Raw genomic sequence first — 24,470 nt, 5'->3', positions numbered from 1 at the left:
GCAAAGTGGAAGGAGTAGGACAAAGTGAGGGGAGAATGATAGACCCGCAGGATAGTATTGCAGCATCCCTCCTGCAGAACCAGCATTGATTCGCTGAATCCTATACAGTGTATAGCATTCAGCCAATCAACACTGGTTCTGCAGGAGGCACGTCTTTGACGAGGCGGAGTCTAAGATTAGACCACAATGTAGACTACTCTAATGTTAAATATGCAGTCTACATTGTGGTCCGTGCAAGCACACGGACCCCATTATAGTCTATGGGGTCTGTGCGCTTTAACTGCACAGCGCTCCTCTTCAACACTCCTCAACTGCACTTCACTCCTCCTAAACACTCTCCTCCTCCTACTCGTGGATGTGGTGACTCTCGTTTAGTCGAATAGTGGTTTCCCCTGAAATGAGCATTTTTTCCCCATAGACGAATAGTAGTCGAATATTGAGTCTCTACTCAAAACGAATATTGAATCTCAAATATTTCCCTACTCGATCATCTCTAGTTAACACCATAACAAAAATCCAAAACTTTGAAAAAAAAAATTGCTTGGATTTGCCATATTCTGATGCCCACAATCTTTTTTTTTTTAATTTTTCTGTATTTGGGGCTTATAAAACATGGTTGTTTGTGGGACCATATGTACTTTTTATTTATACCATTTTAAGGAATGTCTGATATTTTAATTGCTTTTCAATCAAATTTAGATTTTTTTCCAGTTGTGAAAAACATTTTTTATATGTTTATATCAGAGGAGGAAGACATTATTTCAATCTATGTAAATAATTTTTACCATCTTCTTTCATATGAGTAAGTGTGGAGATCCTTTCAAAAGCAGGAGTCTCTACAGTCTAATGTACAGAGCATCATAGATAGACAATAAATTTGGGGAACGAGGCTCCATGTACCAAGAAGTGATTACTAGAGTTCATATGCCAATGAACTGTAATAATCCCTACCCAGTGGCGTAACTAGGAATGGCGGGGCCCCGTGGTGAACTTTTCATATGGGCCCCCCATCCGACTGACGCCAAAGATCTCAACCAACTGACTACTACCCCCCTGCATTTGTGCACACACTATAATGCCCCATAGTGTCCCCTGCACACAGTATTGTACCCTATAGTGGCCCCTGCACACAGTATTATGGCCCATAGTGGCCCCTGCACACAGTATTATGCCCATTGGTGATGTCTGCACACAGTATTATGCCCCATAGTGGCCCCTGAACACAGTATTATGTCTCATAGTGACCCCTGCACACAGTATTGTGCCCCATAGTGGCCCCTGCACACAGTACTATTTCTCTAGTGGCCCCTGCACACAGTATTATCCCCATAGTGCCCCCTGCACATACTATTATGCCCCACTGTGGACACCCATAAACAATTATTATACTCTGGGGTCTTTTCAGACCCCAGAGTATAATAATCAGAGACCCAGGGGGGATAAAAAATAAAAATAACCACTGTTACTTACCTATCTCCCAGCTCCGCTGCATTCCCTGGCACTGTTGGCCATCTTCAATGACGGCCAGGACGTCATTTGACTGGGGGGGGTGGCTTCGCGATGCATAAGGATGCAGCCCAAGCATGCTCAGAGCACAGAGAGGCAGTTAACAGTTTTTTTATGTTCTGTTACCTCTCCTGGGCCTCCGATCATTATACTCGGGGGTCCGAAAAGACACCCGAGTATAATAGTGCTTGTGGGGCTCGCGGCATCACTTACCAATCCCGGCCCAGTTTTTTTTTTTAAACTGGACACAAAGTCCTGCATGTCCCACTTTGTGTCCGGTTAAAAAAAAAAAAAGGGGTTCTCTGCGGAGAGGCAGAAGACACTCACGGGTGGACACTTTGCAAACCAATTCAACTGAATGGGTTTGAAAACTGACCACCGATTTCCATCTCCTGTCCAGTTTCTTGGGCAGAAGATGGAAACCTGAAAGCAGAGACTGGGCGTAGGTGTGAACCCACCCTAACTAGACAATAATTAATGTATGTACCTTAGCAATGTGTATCTCTAGGATGAGCATAGCAACAGTATCGGTACCAAGCCCAGGGAAGGAAAACACATATGTTCATACCTACCAACATATATCAGACAGAGTCTCTTAATTCCAAAGGGTCTCGCCATAATCAATAGAAAGGGTAAAGAGCAACACCATCCACTTGTCTCATATATTGTACAATCTAGCCTCTATTATTAGCAAGCTTGGATGTGGCGATAAAACAGCAGCAAGAAGCTGTGAAATGTACAAGGGATGTCTTACTGCACAGTGTGGTCAACATGGAAGCGAGATAGAGCAGGAGGAAAGGGGGCATTCTGTGTGTGCATGCTTGCCCTGCTACTGTCAAAACCACTACAGGACATATGTATCGACTACAGGCAAACATCAGCCTCTCGATGTCCAGCTAATGTAGGTGAATACTCCTCAATGGTCACGTACTGATCAATCAGTATATTTGCAAACATTATTTAATTCACATATACCATGCAATGGGGACATCTCCTATAAATGGTAATATAATGTTGACAGACTGAATTACTGGAGTGAGTGGGGACAGGGGTGGAGACAAGAGCACATCCAAAATCTAGCAATTGTTTTCCTAGCACAGTAAAGGGTTTCTCTCTGAAATATTTCTGGTTCTATACAGAGTAAACATACTTTTGGCTTATCTAGCATCACCACCCTCATTCTGCCAAACAGGAAGTTGCTTCCAGATCCAGAAACCCATAATAGCAGAGCTGGTCTACAACAGGTGGTAAAAGGTATCCAGCAGTGCATTACATTTTAGGCAGATGTACCTAAATCCAGGCCCAAATTTGCTAAATGTAAGCGCATGGGAAGAATATGCAAATCTGTCTCCCAAGATGTAAACAGGGAGACAGTGCCTCTGTTATGCTGCCCTCTATAGCAAGCAACCCCGAACAACATGCCTGACTTCCCAGAAGCCTTTGCTGCATGATGTGAGGTTATAACCAAATCAGTTTCTCAGCTACGGACGGCACCGTTTCTGTCTCTTTGGACGTCATCAGCGCAGTCTAGAGAGAACTGATTTGGTTTAAGTGAGAGGCTGAGAGACCAGATTGTGGGGATAACGTCTATCCTTAGGGAGAGGCCACCTTCTCAGGTGTGTGGAGACTTATAGCCATAGTTGCTCCACTGCAAAGGAACATGGGAAGAATATGCAAATTTTCTCAGATGTAAAGGCTTCATCCAGCGAGACAAAGATCCTCAATCCACAATTTTTATGGGAACCTGTGTATTCTTAAGTTACTACACCAGCATGAGGCTGTTTTGATCTGAATGTATGATAGAAATTAAAACGTCACTGAAGCAGCTGGAAAGGATCTTTACTAAAGCTTTAATGTCCAGCTAATGATGGGCACGTAGAGGTTTACAATGTGGAGGTTTACTCCTCTGTAACAGAGACACTTGTAATACCTCTCATCTTGGGTAATTAACAGAGTCTTGGAGGGTTAGCTGAAACATAGTAAAATATAGAGAGGCATACAATCTTCAAAAGCTTCAGAGATGTCCCAATGATCCTTCAGAATTGAGCACTATTAGCCTCTTATTCTAGTTATCGCTGGAACTCTAGAATCAATTTTGGCTAAATGGGCCAGGAGAGTGCTTGTAATAACTCTGCTTCACAAAACAATTGTGTCTGCTTCACTTTCACTTGACATAAGATCATCATATGCTTTCAATACCTCAATTTCTAAATCAGCCTCTCTAAATGCTAGATTATGTATAGCTTGAGATATCACCCCCAACCTCCCAATAGAAGGCCTTAAAGTTGTGCAAATGCTGTAATGTTGAGGACAGTTAGCCTTGATCTTAGAACCTGGTCTACAATTGTAGTACAAAATATGGCTAAATATTAAGCCAGAAGGGCTTTAAATTCCAGCTAGGATGTGGTGTAGAGTAAAATGTGGTACACCATAGTAAAGGGAGCATGTTTAGAGACAGAATGTAAAAGTAAATTATTTATTTATCCGGCCCGGGCCAGGTAGCAAGCATTGAATACATGCTACCTGTCCAGTAGTGAGGGAGCACAGAGTGGATTTTATACTGAATAGGAACTAAAGAAGAAATATACTGTAGGCACAGGGGGTATGCATAAAATAATGTATATAGTATAAAGGTTACTCACAGTCATGGCCATGAGTAACCCTTCCTATTGTAGGGACTCTTGATTCTCTGCACTAGGGACTATACAGAACTATAAAGTACAATAGTATTATATACTATAGCAATCTTCTATAGTGCAGGAGTGACCCTCACTACTTTGGCAATGGCTATATCTTCATGTCTAAACAAATTCTAGGGCTATCAGTGTTCCACCAACTACCGGCTTCTTCATTCTCATGTCTTATGGGGTCAGCTCCCAAGATCTTACACAGGAAATGCTGACAATCTTTAAAGAGAATGTATCATGGTATGAAGAATGATGCAAAATATAATGGGGAAAGAATTTCTCAATATATAAACCAGCCACGTGCTCCCTTAGTGTAGACAAATATTGATACACGGATATACTGTATAGACAAGAGAAGATTTATTGTAAGAGATGACGCTTTTCGGGGTATTTTTGGTACTCTATGAGTGCCACCCCTTCATTAGATCTCTTAATGAAGCTATATCAGCATGTACCCTGTAGTACATAGATATTTGTCTACACCGAGGGAGCACGTGGCTGGTTTATATATTGAGGAATTCTTTCCCCATTATATTTTGCATCATATATTCCGACCCAAGAGTCGTCGCCGGTAGACACTGCCTATTATACTTGGTCAATATTCTTATTTTGCACCCTACCAGGCGCAACAAGAGCTCGGCTTGAATTGAAATTTCCTGAGGTTTCAAGGTCTCCTAATAAGCGCGGCCATACTTGATCAATTGCATTATAGGATGATGGTATGAAGAATGAAATCCTAGTTGCATTAAATACCTAGGAGAGAAAAACATTTCTCTAGTTTATCATGTGTTGTGGCTATTTTAAAAAGCTTTCTGTTGGCTATTATAATGAAGATACATGTTTCCTATATTACGGTTCACCAGGTTGTATATGCTTTATAGCAGTTGAAATGAATGGGAGTTAATAAATATATCAATAGATTAAGGCTGGAGACACATTAGGAGTACTCTCAGAGGGCTAACCATTGTATACTCCCAGATGATTAACCGACCGTGCTATACTCTAACACCTAAGTAAATGAGACTTCATCCACATCTTGAAAAAATCTTATCCACATTCTGTGATCAAAACTTTCAACACAAAGTGTGCTGCAAATTTTAAACTTGCAACCTGCTAACATGTTACATATTGCTGTGGATTGTATCAGCAGGTTTAAACCTTTCTTATGCCAGAATGAGCAATTCCTACAGGTTAGCTGCTCCAAAAAGAATCTGGTTTTTACAATGGTGGCTTACAGAAAACACACTGTTGAAGTTTCCTGATAGAAAGTGTTTGTCCAATGTTTCCCCAGCAATCTCTAGAAAGCTATGGATTACTTCCTCTTCCTCAGAGAACCCAGAAAGTTAGAGAGCTAACAGGGCTAACAAATTGAGTTCTTACCATTACAGCCCTTTACATTGCCGTATCATTTAAAACCTCTGTAGAGCAATAGGACTGTATGGTTGGTTTCTTAATAAGCCCCATATTAAGCCGGAGGCTGCCAACTTTTCCATCTCTGTGGCATTAGTGAGATGCCACATTTAGCTTCTTGCAAAATAATATGTGAGGTTAGTCTCCAAAAATTTAAAAGAATACAGATTTGGCTGTGTAACCATTAGGTTCATTAACTCTTCTGTGAACAAAATTTAAAAAATCAATTTCCTGTACCCAGTGGTATCATTTTTTATTCCATTTTTTATTGGGATAAAAACATAATTTAGGCACCTATTTGGAGGTCACTCTGTCTACTTTGCTTTTGATGGGCTTTTCAATATTAGTACAGGATGACATCATTAGGAAGTGTTCGTCAACCTCACTGGCAAAACAGGGTGGTTCATATGCTTTTACAAAAGAAAATCTGCGTATAGCTATATACAGTCATGGGTGTAAGTGTTGGTAGTATTTCTCACAGAATTACTCGTTTTATTATACACAGGTTTATTTCCTTTATGTGTATTGGAACAACACAAAAACAGAGAAAAAAAAATACAAAAATTATATATTCCACACAAAATACCAAAAATGTGTAGGACAAAATTACTGGCACTCTCAACAATATTTGGTTGTACACCCTTTGGAAAAAAAATAAAAAAATCATATGCGTTCTATAACCATCAAAAAGTTTCTTATACCTCTTAACTGGAATTCTAGACAACTCTTCTTTTACAAACTGCTCCAGGTCTCTTATATCCCAACAGCAATTTTAAGATCTCTCCAGATGTTCAATGGGATTTAAATCCGGATTCATTGCTGGCCACTTCAGAGCTGTCCAGCACTTTGTTTCCATCCATTTCTGGGTTCTTTTTGAAGTATATTTGAGTTCATTGTCCTGCTGGAAGACTCATAACCTAGGAAACAAGCTCAGCTTTCTGACACTGGGTCCTACATTGAGACCCAAAATCTTTTGGTAATCTTCAGATTTCATGATGCCTTGAACACAGTCAAGGCACCCAGTGCCAGAGGCAGCAAAACAACCCCAAAACACCTTTTAACCTCCACTATATGTAACTGTTGGTACTGTGTTGCTTTATTTGTAAAAATCATTCCATTTTCGGGGAGCAGAATGATGTGGTTTACAAAAAAACTTTATTTTGGTCTCATCTGTTCACAAAATGTTTTCCCAGAAGGAATTTGGCTACTTGCATACATTTTGACAAACTGCAGTTTGGCTTTTTATGTCTCTGTTTCAGCAGTGGGGTCCTCTTGGGTCTCCTACCAGAGCATTTCATTTCATTTAAATGTTGATGGATAGTTTGCGCTGACACAGATGGACCCTGAGCCTGCAGGACGGCTTGAATTTCTTTGGAACTTCATTGGAGCTGCTTATCCACCATCCGGATTATCCAGCATTGCAGTTTTTCATAATATTTTTCTATTCCGTCCATGTTCAAGGATATTAGCTACTACAGTGCCATGGGTTGAAAATTTATTGATATTGTTGTGCACCATGGACTTGACATTGTTGATATTTTTTTCACAATGTTGATTCTCATGTCTTCTATGCTTTGTGTGGCACACACAGACACATAATGCAAAGATTGAGTAAATATCTCTCCTTTTTATCTGGTTGCAGGTGTGATTTTTTTTTATATTTCCCACACCTGTTACTTGCCACAGAGCATCACATGCTTGTAAAAAAATGTTATTTACCCACAATTTTGAAAAGGTGCCAACAATTTTGTTTGGTCCATTTTTGTATTTTTGTGTGAAATTATGTCCAATTTTCCTCAGTTTATTTTTTGTTGTTGTTCCAATACATAGAAAGGAAATAAACATTTCTATAACAAAACATATGTAACTGCAATAATTTTCCGGGATAAATAATTTCAGGGATGCCAACATTTATGGCCATGACTGTATATGTAGTTTATAGTCCATATATTTGTCTTTAAAGACATGTGCATGTCTATGTAATGGAGATCTGCATACATATATAATTGTAGGGCAAGAATGTTTGTCCAACGGCAGGAAATATAAAAAAAAAAAAAAAAAAAAAAAAACTTGGTAGTCTTCAGTAGTTGATACTTTTTTAATGGCTAACTAATAATGATGACAGATTACAACGTTTCAGAACTCTCGGCTCCTTTCTCAAGTAAATTTAAAACCATTTCTGAAGGATGCGTATTTATGTACAAAAGGGCACATAGGGATAGAATTCCAGGAGGAAGGGGGGTAGAGGGTCATTAGTAATTGGTACAAACAATGTAAACATTCCAGGTTTTCATCAGTTCTCAGGGTCTCAGATCAGTGATTTCTGTAAGATGACATAAAACCATGTGACAGATTTAGCCCCTTCTCCAGTATTTGAAGCAGGGTCATAAATTTATACTCATAAATCTTTCGTTCTTTCTTTGATTTGAAATTCCCTCTTAAAACCAAAATTTTCATGTGATCGGTGATATTATGATCCTCATTGCAGAAATGTTTTGACATGGGAAGGTCCATTCTTCGTTCTCTAATTGTATGGCGATGTGAATTCATACGCATTCTAAGCTGCTGTCTGGTCTCTCCAACATACAGATTTTCAGTGGGACATTTGATGCACATTATTAGATACACTACATTAGGTGTGCTACAGGTGAACGTACCTGGGGTTTTATATTCCATGTTAGAGTTTGATATCTCTATCCTGTCAGTGGTCAGTATGTGAGTTCAGGTTTTGCACCTTTTCTGCCTGCATGGAAATATTCCTGTGTTACTTGGAGGTGATAGTGAGCTGCTAACAACCATATTCCTGAGGTTTGGTGGCTGTCTGTAGCACAGGAGAGGGGGGTCTGGAAATATGGATTTTAGACGGTGGTCTTTTTGTAGTAGTGGATGTAATTTGCGTGTGATTCCTCTCAGCGTCTCCAGGTGGGGGTTATATGTGACGACCAGGGGCACTCGATTGTTTTCCTGTTTGGTATTGTATTTTAATAAATCCAATCTTGGTATTCTGGTGGCCAGGGTGATTTGGTTATCAATTGTTCTTGGATGGTAACCCTGCCTCAAGTATGTGTTTTTTGAGGCCTCCAAGCTGTTCGTCTCTATCTGTAGGGTTTGAACACATGCAATGGTATCGGATAGCCTGGCTGTATACAATGGAGTTCTTTATGTGTTTAGGATGGAAGCTATCGTATCTTAGGTAGGTTGGTCGGTCAATCGGCTTCCGATACAGCGATGTCTGAATTTTGTTGTCCTGTATCTTGATGACTGTGTCCAGGAAGTTTATTTCAGAGAAGGAGAAATTGAGTGTCAGGTTGATGCCAAGACATGCAACGTTTAGTATGAGCATTCTTGCCCTGTATCAGCAAAGCCTTAAATAATTCAGTATCAACTTTCCTTATTATTTTGATAATAATAAGGATAAATAATGTGTGTTTAGATAGCGCGTGTGTGTATATATATATATATATATATATATATATATATATATATATATATATATGTGTGTGTGTTTGTGTTTAGATAGATAATAGATACAGTAGCTTAACCATTTATTTTTCCTTATATAGTATAATTACACCACATAAAAAAAATCTCGATTTTCTATATTTTGACAGCTTATTGCAATATGTATTCACACCCACCCACATATCCATATACTCTGACAGACTGCAGTAAAACATCTACAAGCTGGTCATGGCTGTGCTTGACAAGAAGCGACAAGATACATTTATTTTCTTTAAGCAGATACCCTGTATTTGGAGATAATAATGATAAAAGAATAATATCCTTCCTTTAGACGTACAAAGACATGCAATCCAATGCTGATCTGTTTCCTTTCTGAGAAATAAAGGCATGCTTCAGCGCACCATACCCATTTCTTATTTATAGCTATCTGTTGTTGTAGATAATTCACAGGGTCTAAAAATCTAAAAATATTGGCTCCATTGCTGTTCAAAGACTGCTAAGGTCTGCAATGTTCTGACATGACATCACACTCTCAGTATTCATGCTGTTCCAAACAACAATATAATCAGGAACTAGCTGGATTTCTTGTGAATAGCATATGCCATTTCATACAGCCAAGATCATTTAATTTCCCTCATCAACTTCTGTTTTCTCATAACGTATGCAGATTAGTGCTTTGAATTAGTCCTGAAAGGCTTGGTGTCTTCTTTTTTTTCTCTCGCTTATCAGACATCTCAAGGAGGAAAGAATCCACCTTGTAACACTACTTGTCATAACCAGTATAATATGAATATTATCCAGGAAATGAAATTGTTGATCTCCAAACCATTAGTAAACGTATTTTACTGTTAGATTAATTACAAATAAATTAGAAATGATCACAGGTTAGATGTCCTATTACTTACATGATAAGAACTGTAAAGGTAGATTTATATGCAGCAGATTTTTTTGCAGAAATTTCTGCTACCTCCATCTGACTGCAATATGTATAAATCCATGTGCTTGTGAGTAGTATATCCCTATTTAGATGGCTGGAATTGATTTTCAGTTACAGAGGTTTTTATGTGAATTCACCATATGTATGAATTAGCAGTATACATGGCACACTCACTGAAAGGCCCTGTAAGTCTTGCTTGCCTGATTCGGCATTTGCCATAGATTAGAATAGAGAATGGCTCTTGCATGCATGACCTCTCTATTCATATCTACAATACATTATCTTCTCAGTGTATATACAGAGAGCTGGGGACATGTGACATATGATACTGTGTTCTCTGTTCTGCTCAAGTGAGTGTTTGGGCTTGGACCACACTGATCTAACACTTACAGTATTACCCATTTAAAGGATAGGCAATATCTGTTCCATAAAACTAAGATTAAAAATACCTTGACGGTAGTAATGCACCTAGGTTGTATGACTAAATACATTTACATCAAATGAAGAAAAAAAAAATACAAGATTATTTTGGGTACATTGATGACAAGTAAGGTCAGCTGAACTCAAACAGCAAAACGATTGCATAAAAGAGGAGATAAACCTATTGATGTGATATGTAATATTGCCCCTCCAAAATTCATTTGTAAGACCGCATTCATAAACTCCACATTATAAAAACAATATAGATTGATTAAAGGTGGAAGATTTAAATGGTATGAGACCTGCCATGAGGTGACCTGAATATCCTTCCTCTCAACCGTGGTCAGACTGTATAATAAACATCAGGCTAAGCGGAGATCACTCAGCACAGAGAACTAAATGATCCTGAAGTCTTTCTTTTTCTTCTTAGTTCCTATGACTCATAGTATCTTTTTCTATCTGCTATGAGCTTGTATGTATTCTTTCTTGAAATATATTATTGTATTCTCCATGCTGTAACACACTGAATTTCCTCATGGTGGGACTATTAAAGGATTATCTTATCTCATAGTAAATAATGGCGTGATATAAAGATAGTGATTCAGTATCTACCATCCCAGAACAGGCTGTGCTCACCACCTAGGATGGTAGACGCAATTCCTGCATCACTATTAGTGTATGAATCTGAACTGTAGACAATTATCTTGTACTTGGAGAACGTATTACCTATGTGCAGGGATGCTATTAGATGACTATTACAGTAATAGTGCCCACCACAGGTAATAGTCCCCCACACATAAGTTATAGTATTACCTATGTGGGTGGACTATTACCTGGAGAGACACTATTACAATAAGACTAAATTTAGATGGTGGAAACTAAAAAGGAATTTGTGAATGACATCTGCCTCAGATTCCTCTTCATTTTCTATACTGTAGCAGAAAGCCAAAGTAAATTAGGCTCAGATGACTGGGACTCTTGTAACACAAACTCTGCCACTGAATCTGCCACAGAAAATTGCAGCAAGATTTAGCAGGATATGAGAGAATGAAGGCATTATCTGATTATCTTCTCAAAGTCAGCACCAGATTTCAATATGTGAATGGACTCTAATAGTGCCCCCTCACAGGTAATAGTCCCCCATGTGGGTGGCACTGCTTCCTGTGGTGGCACTAACTTCCATTGAGGGGGGCTATTAACTGTGGAGAGTACAAATACCTGTGGGGGGGACTATTATTTTCCTGGGACACTGTTACCTTGTGGAAGCCTCAGGCTGTGTGCTTTAGGCTATTGAATGGGTGCAGTGATGGCATAAAGAAGGAAATAAATGACAGAATATTCTCTGACACCATGGTACCCTTTTGCCACTTATTACATCTTTAGTGTCCTTCTGTCCAGTGCTCCCTTGATGTCTGTATGTCATTTATTGCCTTTTTAGTGTTCAGTGACACAGTGTGCTAATGGGCAGTAGTCAGCTCCTGGGCATCAATGAAGGCACTGAACAAAAGGACTCTTAGGATAAATTCACACAGCAGAATTTTTTTGTGGCAGAATCCACCATAAAAAAATATGTCTCCTATTCATCTCATTTGGATATAGACACGTCTCTTTTCTGCTAACTGAAAAGATAAGCTAGTGGAAAAAAAAGAATCGCCCTGCCCAATTTACAGGGACCAAATCCCCTTTAAGTGAATGGGAGTACTTCTGTGGTAGATTTTGTGTTGCAGTGCACCCAATGCTAAATTTGCATAACTTTTCAATTTATTTTTCTCCAAATTTTAATCAGTGACATGTATAATACAGGTATATTGTTTATCACTGTAGTGGTGACAGCTGACTATTTTTGAGAAAGGTCATAGATTCCTTTTAACATGACTTATCCTTCGCTTACAAGCTTCATGTGAAGTGACACAAAAGCTTTACAGTACTTTGTCTCAATGCTAACTTATGCCTTACATATAAAATGTTAGCAAGATTCGCTGCAGAAGTTATGTACTCATTCTAGTCCATCGAGCTATAGTATTAAATAGAAATTCCCATCATTTTTAAAGATACACCCACATATTCATACTCAAATATATATATATATATATATATATATATATATATATATATATATAGATATATAGATATATATACACTCACCGGCCACTTTATTAGGTACACCTGTCCAACTGCTCGTTAACACTTAATTTCTAATCAGCCAATCACATGGCGGCAACTCAGTGCATTTAGGCATGTAGACATGGTCAAGACAATCTCCTGCAGTTCAAACCGAGCATCAGTATTGGGAAGAAAGGTGATTTGAGTGCCTTTGAACGTGGCATGGTTGTTGGTGCCAGAAGGGCTGGTCTGAGTATTTCAGAAACTGCTGATCTACTGGGATTTTCACGCACAACCATCTCTAGGGTTTACAGAGAATGGTCCGAAAAAGAAAAAACATCCAGTGAGCAGCAGTTCTGTGGGCGGAAATGTGTTGTTGATGCCAGAGGTCAGAGGAAAATGGCCAGACTGGTTTGAGCTGATAGAAAGGCAACACTGACTCAAATAGCCACCCGTTACAACCAAGGTAGCCAGAAGAGCATCTCTGAACGCGCAGTACGTCGAACTTTGAGGCAGATGGGCTACAGCAGCAGAAGACCACACCGGGTGCCACTCCTTTCAGCTAAGAACAGGAAACTGAGGCTACAATTTGCACAAGCTCATCGAAATTGGACAATTGAAGATTGGAAAAACGTTGCCTGGTCTGATGAGTCTCAATTTCTGCTGCGACATTCGGATGGTAGGGTCAGAATTTGGCGTCAACAACATGAAAGCATGGATCCATCCTGCCTTGTATCAACGGTTCAGGCTGGTGGTGGTGGTGTCATGGTGTGGGGAATATTTTCTTGGCACTCTTTGGGTCCCTTGGTATCAATTGAGCATCGTTGCAACGCCAAAGCCTACCTGAGTATTGTTGCTGACCATGTCCATCCCTTTATGACCACAATGTACCCAACATCTGATGGCTACTTTCAGCAGGATAATGCGCCATGTCATAAAGCTGGAATCATCTCAGACTGGTTTCTTGAACATGACAATGAGTTCACTGTACTCCAATGGCCTCCACAGTCACCAGATCTCAATCCAATAGAGCATCTTTGGGATGTGGTGGAACGGGAGATTCGCATCATGGATGTGCAGCCGACAAATCTGCGGCAACTGTGTGATGCCATCATGTCAATATGGACCAAAATCTCTGAGGAATGCTTCCAGCACCTTGTTGAATCTATGCCACAAAGAATTGAGGCAGTTCTGAAGGCAAAAGGGGGTCCAACCCGTTACTAGCATGGTGTACCTAATAAAGTGGCCGGTGTATATATATATATATATATATATATATATATATATATATATATATATATATATATATATATATATCTTTATTAATAAACGAACAAGTCAAATAGACAAAATATATCAAAAATTGAGAGAGATACAATATAGGTAAGATGAAACAGCTTCAATGGTTCAGTGTCTTGGATATTTTTTTTTCTTTTTACCCATATTGTTGCCATATTGTTTTTGTATGTTTTGTGTATTTGACTGGTATTGTTTATTAATGACGTTATATATTTGCTCATGAACATGTAGACTTTTCCATTTTTTTTCTGGGTTAATTCTATGCAGTGTTTAAAGGACCCAATGGAATATTTGATGAAGTTTTGAGGATTTTATTATCAGTTTTATTAAAGATACAGCTACCTATCTTCTATTGTGTGTATGAGCTTACAGGATATGATCTCCCAGAGATGTAATGGCTTATGTTTAAGGAATAAATAAAGCAGGTGAATCCCAAAAGTGTGTATGTATTATTGCCCCACTTGCTTTAAAGGCTCAGGCGCATGGCCGCATCACTATTTTGTTTTGTACAAAGCCTGAATTCCATAGAGGTATGTGAATGCCCAACCATATCTTTATTTTATTTTATACATATCCATACAGAGGTTTTTTGTCTTCATGTTTGTTAGATTCCATGCAAATTAATCAGAACCAATCGTAGCACAATCACTGGACTCTTGTATTCCTCCCGAGTACAATACTGTGTCCATTGACACTGAGCTGACAGAGTCAGTATGGCAGTGTATAGAGTCTGTATGGTTTCACATTAAGTGACCCATACAGGCCCTACATCAGTTTACATGAGCCCTTTAACATTCACTGCACCTGTAGTTGCATTCTTGTCTCTTGGCATAATGTACGCATTTGTGTACTCTATGCACTCTAGAGTTTCTTACCTTGGGAAACTAAATCAAATACCTTGTTCATTCTCATTGATACACAAAGAGGAAGTTAGCTCCATCCCACTAACAGTCATGGATATAGATGCAGAAAAATCCTTCATGGAAAAATCGACCTTCATGGCTGAAATGCTTAGCAAATTGATTTTTCTATAACCTTTATATCTCTAATATAAACAGTTTATTCAACCTCATATGTCATTATAATCAATATAACCCTCACTCAAGAAGCCTCAATCTTAATGAGTACTAGGGAGAGTATTTCTCTTTATCATCAGCTCTTTCTGATGGTAAAAGAGACACTTATGCAATGTCTGAGGAAAGATAGTGCGATGGTGAATCATCTATCAACTATGTAAACATATCTTAACCTGTTCTAAGGGGTTATTTAAAGATGTGTTTTCTCATTCTCAAGGACTGGTGGAGCTTGAAAGGACTGGAGGTTGAGCATATGCTCTGTAGCTCCATTTAAAGTATATGCCAATGGCGAAAACAGCAAAAGAAAGCGAGGTCTGGACACTTGGAGAAACAGAAGGCTGAAACTTCCCATTATGGCTATCAATTGGGTTCAAAGTATACGAACAACCACCAACCGAACATGGCCGAATCTGAACTTCTATTATATTCTGGGGTCTCTTAAGTGGCGGCTCAGGAGAAGTGATCAAACATGAAAAGCAGTGTTACTCACCTCTTCTGGGCTCCAGTACGAATCCCTAATGTCTTCAGGTCTTCTGACTGATGTCACACAGTATTGTGACACTTGTGTCTATGTCACACTTGACGCCACGTGATCAGCTTAGGCCTGATCACATTGATGATAGTGGGGAGTTGCACCAGAACACAGTAGAGGTAAAAAATACTGTTTTTATTGTTAGTCACCACTATGGGCCTCTGCTTATTATACTCAGAATATAATAATTATAGTTTGTATTTGGACAAGTAAAGTTCGAACAAAACTGTATGCAGAACCTTGCAAGTAACTGAACTGAAATAACCAACGTAAGCAAAATTACGTCAGGTATCCTGGATTATGTTCTGTTTTGGTTATATTTCGACTACTCGCCCAGCCCTATGGTAAAGCTCTGCAGTTTGTTCAGCATTAATAAAATTTGGAGTGTCGGAATATTTTCGACACGTGTTTTACATCCTAAATTAAATATATTGTATTTATACACATTTCATCAGACACACATAAACAAGACGTGCCGTGTGCTTGTTTATTCAGAGAAATAAAAGAAAGGCCCATAAATTCTTTGACTGTAATGTTTAAAATATATCCTGAAACCACATCAATAACCAGATATAAAATGAAATACTTAATATCTATCTGTCCATTCATATATACTGAATATGTTCAAATAGGTTTCCACAGGTTTATTCAGAAAGAAGCATTGGATTCTTTGTAATACATTTAATATATTGATGAAGCTAATATACTTAAATACTCCAGGAAAGCAAAGAGATGAGTCAGATTAAACCAGAAATGAAACGTAAAACATACAAATAGAATAAATCTTTCTTGACAATGAAAGTGTTAAAAACTCAAAAAGCCTCCTAATGCATCTGAACTGTAAATCCCTACATTGCATTTATTTGATTTTACTGTTTAATATGCACAAAAAGGCTGAAACTAAACAGTAATAATCCCTTCAAGGTTTTCTCTATATGGAATTCTATCTAGCCTGCATAGTGCACTGCATTCTTTTGTACCTCACACAGAGAATTCTATGTAAACATGTGCAATGTGGTGATAAAATTAAACCAAATACTTCCTAATAAATCAGTATAATCCCTGTACATAGCAAGACAAACAATGAGCACTACAAGAAGACAAAATGCAGTTGCACAAACAGCATGGCCTTTTAAATGTAGAACCAGTAGGCAAGATATTCATACAAGAAAGCAGCCACAGGAAATGGAAGCACAAGGTAGCGGCTTTAATTAAAAATAAATAATAAATAACAGGCCTATTTTACAAGATACCGCAATATGCCGGCCGCTTCCTTCAGTAAATGTCATTTTAATATGTGGTTTAAAATTTCCCATGCTTCACTTTGAAAGCATGTTTCTTTTCTATCTTTAAAGAAGCTCTAAGGGATTTTTTTTTTTCTCATTTTTCCTCTTTCTGTAATGGATATCTGGTTAATTGCTGTGCAGCTACTATTCTCACTTATCACTTTCTTCTTGAAAAATCAGCTACTAGTATATTCCAATCCTTCCACTGTACCTTGTGACTGTACTCCGACTCGGAATCACACTAGCATTTTATTGTGAACCAATATTTGTGTCTCTATCCCATATATGCCTATGAGATCCACACTTAAAAAATAAAATGTATTTACCAGATTATTCTACGCCAGTCTTAATTTCTCCTTAGCCAGAGAAGTACCAGATTATAGTATGCCAGTCTTGATTTCCTCTTAGCCAGCGTAGCGCCAACTTATTTTACACCACTCTTATTCATGTTATTGTACGCCAGTCTTAATTTCCCCTTAGTCAGCGCAGTACCATATTATTGTACAGCAGTCTTGATTTCCCCTTAGCCAGTGAAGTACCAGATTATTGTACGCCGGTCTTAATTTCCCCTTAGTCAGCGCAGTACCATATTACTGTATGGCAGTCTTGATTTTCCCTTAGCCAGAGCAGTGCCAGATTACTGTACCTAATTTCTCCGGTCTCTCCCTATGTTCTTCCCTGACCCCTTTATAGCAGAGGAGTGTGTGCGTGTGGCTGTGTTTTCTCTATAGCAAAGTTGTCTCTGATGTATGGCTGTGTGTAGATGTAGTGTATTGCATTACTGTATACAGCAGTGCTGTGTTGGTGCAGATTTGTGTGGGCTGTGTGTGTAGTATTGTGGAGCTGTGTTTGCAGTGTATGCTGTATTAGCTATGTATGTAGTATAGCCGAACTCTGTGTTATGTTTTGTTAGTAGAGTGGTATATTTTTATAATGTGCATGCAAAAGAGCTGTGTGCACTTAATGGTTTAGAGCAAAGAATGAAAGCTTAAATGGTAGTTTGGACAAAAAAAAAAAAAAAGACACGCTATTATGTTGATTTAGCTATCAAGGTCCTCACTTACCCTAGAAATCCTTTGACCACCAAGAAATCTTAATTAATATTAAGTATTTTTCCCAATTATTGGGATCTAAATCTAAAGTGCAACTTTTTTCAGTTGTTGATGGCTCTTAAAACCATGTTTTAGTAATAATGTCATAAAATTACACAAATATATATATATATATATATATATATATATATATATATATATATATTTGTGAAGAGAATTTAATGTAGCATATAATGCAATAAACCTTGTTCAATGCTTTGAAAGCTATCCACAGTTCTAGTTAAATAAGCAAGCACAGGCTCAGGTTTATACAGTATGAACAGGTTTTACTTGGCTGTAAAGGAACTGTTACCCAATTGGTTTCTTTGTTTTGTTGAAGGGTTTTTATGTTGTTTTCCTCTGTTAAGTGAGTTTGTACAATTTAGTAAAATGAAAAAAGGTGAATATAGCAGAATAGTCACCTAAAAAGCTATGTAAAATAGTCATTTTGAATGAACAAGACTATACTTATGACACAATTAGAAGAAAAATCTGGAGAAGCTTCACCAGGGAAGGTGATTTGAAACTTTTGAGATGGTATAAAGAAGACTGGTAATGGCAAGAAATGATGCAGAACAGCAGGTGATGACGGAAGAATAAGAAGACTGTGCTCAGGTAGGAAAAGTCTATACAAAGTGAACTGTCTCAATGTGGTTTGAAGTAGAGTGCAAGGACTGTTTAGTGCAGACTGAAATAATGTTGTGTAAATTATACAATTTCACAAATTATGCCAATTTTATTGCTCAAAATTTGAAAAGATTACAATAGGATAAAACCGATATTGACTGGACAGGCAACAATGGGACAGAATAATGTGCAGTAATGATATTTGAATTTCCATATTTGGTTGTGATAAGCAGAAGAACTTGAGAATATTTGTATCTGGACTGAATTACAACTTCCATGTTACCAAGTTAGTGTTATGATCTAGTGACGCATGGCAGCAAAAAGTGCAAGCAGAGTTTGGGTGATTATTGGGACTGTAAGCCTGGAAGCCTTTATATTTAAACAGGATACAGCTCCAAGTCATGTTAATGTTGTGTGATACTGTGTGCAAAAAAGGGTTTCAGGATAATCAAATTACACTACTAGAATGAGCAAGAAATAACTCTTACCTTAACCCCATTAAATCTATGGAGCAGATTAACCCATTCAGCCTAAAATTACCTTTAAAGACCAAGTCTCATTTTTCAAAACCTACGTGTATCACTGTATTTGGCAATAACTAATAAATATTAATTATTGTATTTATTTACAAAAATAGGAAATTTGCTGGAAATTTGGAAAAATGAGAAATTTTCAAAATGTGAAATGCTCTGTGTCTCAGACAGGTAATTATACCACACAAATACATTAATACGTATTATTTACCAGAAAATGTCCAATTGTCATTTTCTAGGGACCACTTCAGTTCTGAAAAGGATTATAAAGGACTATATATTACAAAATCCCCATAAAATACCCCATTTTCAAATCGGTACCCCTCAAATAATTCATTTTATTTAGTTTTTGGAGGGTAGATTTTGCTGGAATAGTTTTTGGGTGCCATGTCATATTTTCAGAGCTACTAAAGTACCTCTTCAGAAGAAATCCCCCAAAAGTGACCCTATTTTAGAAACTACATCCTTCACAGAATTTATCAACAGGTATATGGTGAACATTTTGACCTCACAGCTGTTTCACATATCTTATTAGGATGTGGACGTAAAAATAAAAAATGACTTCTTTCCCAATAAACCCTCAATTTAGCCCCATAATAAGGAGAACGATCTAGCAAAAAGATGAAGATCTTTACTTTCAAGGCAGGAGAGTAGATCCTATATCCATATGGTGGCATCAGGACACACACGCTCTCAATGAGTGAGCTATTCAGTCCTATAGTAAGCACCGGAGATTGCAATACTAGAAGCAACAGAGCATGTGTGATCATAAAATACTATGTGTGTACATAGCAGGGCTCAAAGAGAGCTATTTGGATTGTTTGGGGTAAATTTTTCTGGAATAGTTTTTGAGTGTCATGTCACATTCGCAAAGCCTCTAAAGTACCGGTACAATGAAATGATTCAAAAGTGACTCTATTTGACAAAACTACACCACTTAAGGAATTTTTCAAAGGGTATTATTATTTTAAATTTTTAAAGAAATATGCCATTTTAGTGCCCCTTACATTGCTCATTGCTTATTTTATGTCATTAAAGATACACACTCCTAAAACTTTTAAGTGGGTTATCCCAGGAACAAAACAGTTGTATATGAGGGTGAAAAATGCTGTTTAGGCAGACAGCAGGGCTCAAAAGGGAATGAACACTGTGCTTTTTAGCAACTTTGAGTGTTGCATTAATTTAATTTCCAGAAATTTATGTGCATTTAATAATTAAAAGTGAAAATTGCAGTGATACACCATTATAGTGCCAAGGTTGTGTCAACAGAGACACACTTTCTGGAAAACTGTTACGCAGCTGAATACCGCAGTTGTTGGAGCATTTGTCTCTGATTCAAAATTGGGACAACACATTGTACATTGAAATTATGTATTCCTGGAAAAATTGCCATTTTCTCCCTTCACCATCGGCTGCACATTCATGTCTGGGGAAACAACAATTGCAACACTTGGAGGTTACAAATGTTCACTGTAACCCTGGATAAATTTTGTCAAGGATATAGTTTCCAAAATGGGATCACATGTCAGAGAAATCTCTGCAAAAGTGGCATGATGTCATAAAACTAATCCTTCTAAATTTGTGCTCCCAAAATCAAATAGAATTTCTTCCCTTCTGAGCCCGGATGTGCTCAAATAGCAGTTTTATATGCACGTATGACAATAAGTACGTTATCCTGAAAAAGCGCTATGTGGCTTTTGGAATGTATATTTAGATATTTGGTATCTGGACATCATGTCATGTTTGCAGAGCCTCCAAGGTACCAGTAAAGTGGAATCCCCTAGGGAGTAAACCCATTTTGAAAACTAAATCCCTCAAATAATTTATAAATGCATGTAGGAAGCATTATTTTGCAGACATGAATGCATAGCGGATGGTGAAAATTTTGTTTGTAATCTTCATTGAGTAGTTTGGGAACACTAAGTTTCCTACTATTTTCCCAGTAGCTCCTATGGGGCACTTTCTCTTGGAAGTAGTAAATCTAAATTATTGTCATAGCCAATTTTCTTCTAATGATTTGGTGATATTGGGGAGTTTGTCTTCACATTCTGAAAGCTATATTATTTCTATTTTTCTGGAGATGTAGGCACGAGGGCGGATGTTTGCGGGATGAGCTGCATTTTGTAATTGCACCATTTTGGGGTGCTTATAACTTATTGACTACATTTTATTAACTCTTTCTTGGTGGATTCAAAAAAAATTGGCATTGCTTTTTATCTTTTAATTTTTTTGGCATGCAGATGTCAGCATAAGTAACATGTTGCCTTTATTCTATAGGCCAGTGCAATTGCAGAGTTACCCAACTTCTTGTTTTTTCATACGTTACAAATTTGCATAACAAAAATTTATTTGGGAACATAAATCAATTGTTTTAGCATAGTCTTCTTATGCGAGTTTTTACAGGGCAACCTGTGCTTTTAATTGGTACTATTTTGAGATGCATATAACTTTTTGATCACTTTTTATAGCATATTTTGTAAGATGGCAAAACATTACTACTGATGTTTTTTTATTCTTTTTTTAAATTTTTTTAGAAGGTTAAATAATGTTTCAATTTTATTTTACAGTTTGTTATGGATTTGGAAATTTTATATTGGAAAGAGGTATTTTGAGGGCTTAAATTATTTTCATAATTTCATAATTTATCAATGATCTTATTGCTGGTCTAGTAGTATGGAGTAGTAGTAGTATGGAGTAGTATGGAGGAAGTGCAGACGCTTAGGTTGACTTCCTTTCAACTCTATCAACCAGGTATGTGGGCTCCTGCAGCCTGTGGTCACTAGTCAGACCACAGGCTGCTGAAAATAGGTATTGGCACCCCCCAAACTCACTACGGAGGGATGTTAAGAGGGAAAGCACAGCTTCAAAACTCCTTTAGATACTGCTGCCATGTTTGGCCAAGGCATCAAAGTGATTAAAACCTATAATCACAACGGGAGTTCTAGAGAAGGGTGTTAGCTGTCGGTTACAGCTAACACTCACTTCAGAAGCCACCCGCTCATACTAATAGTAGTAATAGTAAGGCAGTATACCTTTAGAACTAAGTGACCACAGCCAAGAACTCAAAAACAAATAATAGAAGTGACAATACATTCCTGGTTTCATATTATGACACCTTAGTTCTTGCCATGGGAAGTCATTGTAAGATTGTAATTAATGTAAAAGTTTTACTAAGGAGCTGTTCATATCATCAGTTAAACTGGCCAGTTTTGTAGATTCAAAAAAACTGATGTGAAAAACAGATAAAAGAAGATGGAAACGGATCACCTTCAGTTAACATAGAATCATAGTTAAATAACCTGTTAATGCCTCCCACATCTCCGCACAAGAAAGCACAAACGTTGCGGGTGTCAGAGTAGGGTGATTCAAATCATCAATATACATTTTTCAAAGTTTTTCATGTTTTGTAAGGATATTAGAACATAACAAATATTATATGATCATGCTGACCAGCAGAATATAAGCAACACTTTACTTTTTCTGAATATTTACTGAGCTATAAAAGCCATTTTACAATTAATCCCATAAGAAAAGCTCAATATGGAATTTTTTTTCACAATTCCACCATTCAAATTTTTTCATCTTTCTCAATTTTTTCATTTTTCTCATGTATTTCCCCATGGTGTTAGGTACTTGCAATATCTGGTTGCCATAGTAATATCCACTTGCAGCTATGGAATGATCGACACACTTTATCCAGCCCTCTGCCTTCCTGCGGTATCCCTTCTCTCTCTTATTAAGCACACAACTGGGAAGGGAAGGGAATTGCAAGAGCCAGACTATCATGCTATCCTGGGATCTGTATTTTGATAGTCAGAAGGTATTTAACATGGTGCAAGTATGTGCTTACCAACAGAAAATGAAAGGAGTAGAGATACCTAGGGATAAGCAAAGACGCTTAACAACAATGAAAATGTAACAAAACAGAATAGAAATCAACCCATGGGCATGTGATGAACACACAGGTGCAAAACTTGTTATCAGGCATATGTTTGTGTGTTTATCACATGACCATGGATTGTATATCACATAACCATGAACTGAATTTTATTCACTGGAAGTAAGCATAGAAGTAAAACGAGGAATTGATACAGAAAGTATATTGGAAAATTGTAGATTTTTTTTTATTTCACAAACAACATTTGTGTCTCAGCATTGGTCTGAAATTGGACAACTCCTTTACACTTAAAAATAAAATTATAATTAATTAAAAGCAATAAATACCTTGCCTACATATTGATATTCCGATCCAGTATACTCTTCTAGCAAAAAAAATTGATTCCACATCCATCCACGTTTCTGACGATGTAGTAGTTTGCCATCATTCACAGGGAAATGTTGTAATATTTGTTTCTGCTGATCATCTGAAGTCCTTTTAAAGTAGAGTTCAGCACGGTAAGGATTTGGTTTAGAAATCCAGAGCAAAAGCATCAACACTGGACAAGGTATCATAGTTTCAGTCTTCCAACAGATGTTAAATAGTCAAAAAGTTTACTCTAAATTTCAATTATTTTCCTCCTTAGTTGACATTTTTCAGTAATAGCAAGTTCAGCTTTACCTCTCTCATACTTTTAAATCTGAAAGAAAAAAATAGAGGTTTTTTTTTTAAGAAACAGGCATACTATATATATTCTAAAATATTTGCAAACATGTTCATGATTGTCTTCAGTTTTAGTAATTTACACAGGTAGGTGAAATTTTAGCAAGTTGCAGTTGAATTCAATAAAGTTAGACATATCAAATATCCTAAATATGTAGATTTGCTTTATGTTATAAACTGATGCACAGTGATCTGATTTAATACATTTTTTTTTACTTATTACACCTTTTGTTTTACCTTTTATATTTACTTGCTTTTCATAAGCCAAAATTAATGAGTGTGTGCTTGTTTTCTAATATATCCAGCCAGTGGAGGTATTTTTAGAATACAGAATTTTAAGTCCAATATATACGTTAAATCAATTTCTGATGTACTACATCCACCACTATGGTGGCTTATTGTTTAATAATGTGGCTACAATGTACATAACACTCAAATCTCAAAAGGCTACAGGTCATCCTTGACTAACGATCAACGAACTATCTTTTTATGTGGGATCGAGATCAGTGATTTTTCCCACAATGCATTGCTTAGCCTTCACACTGAGTATACGATGTATATTCAGTGTGAAGGCTCCGCTGCAGTTTCATGGGGATGAATGGAAGCAGCCGACACACAGCCTTAACCCCCTGCGTGCCGGCTGCCTCCATTCATTCGAATGGAAGGCTAAACTAAATCTCTAGCAGCTACTTACCTCTAGAGATGGCTGCTCCAGTGCCCTCCTTCTTCTTGCCTCGCTGCCCCACCTCCCAGGTTAGTGTTTAAAGCGCTAGGTAGGTGGGGCTTGTGGCTTAGAGTGTGGGCGGGTACAGGGCAGGGAGACGTGATGTCTCCCCTCCCAGTACCCGCCCACACTCTCCTAACCAGACCACACTCTCCTAACCTGGCAGAGAAGGGGCAG

The 24,470-nt window shown here is 37.7% G+C and overlaps 1 protein-coding gene across 4 annotated transcripts in view; it reads right to left on the bottom strand.

Moving 5' to 3' along the window:
• Positions 1-24,470, bottom strand: part of LOC142200509 (cadherin-10-like) — a 329,196-nt gene that overhangs the window by 165,757 nt on the left and 138,969 nt on the right. For all 4 annotated transcript variants that reach the window (XM_075270932.1, XM_075270929.1, XM_075270930.1 and 1 more), the window contains exon 2: positions 23,194-23,546. In XM_075270932.1, the coding sequence (XP_075127033.1) occupies positions 23,194-23,421 (228 nt within the window). In that variant the 5' untranslated portion in view covers positions 23,422-23,546. The remainder of the gene's footprint in view (positions 1-23,193; positions 23,547-24,470) is intronic.

The sequence above is a fragment of the Leptodactylus fuscus genome, chromosome 4, assembly GCF_031893055.1.
Source record: "Leptodactylus fuscus isolate aLepFus1 chromosome 4, aLepFus1.hap2, whole genome shotgun sequence".
In the NCBI taxonomy this organism is placed as follows: domain Eukaryota; kingdom Metazoa; phylum Chordata; class Amphibia; order Anura; family Leptodactylidae; genus Leptodactylus; species Leptodactylus fuscus.
The sequence above is the reverse complement of the archived record's forward strand: the minus strand, read 5'-3'. Positions and strand labels throughout refer to the sequence as shown.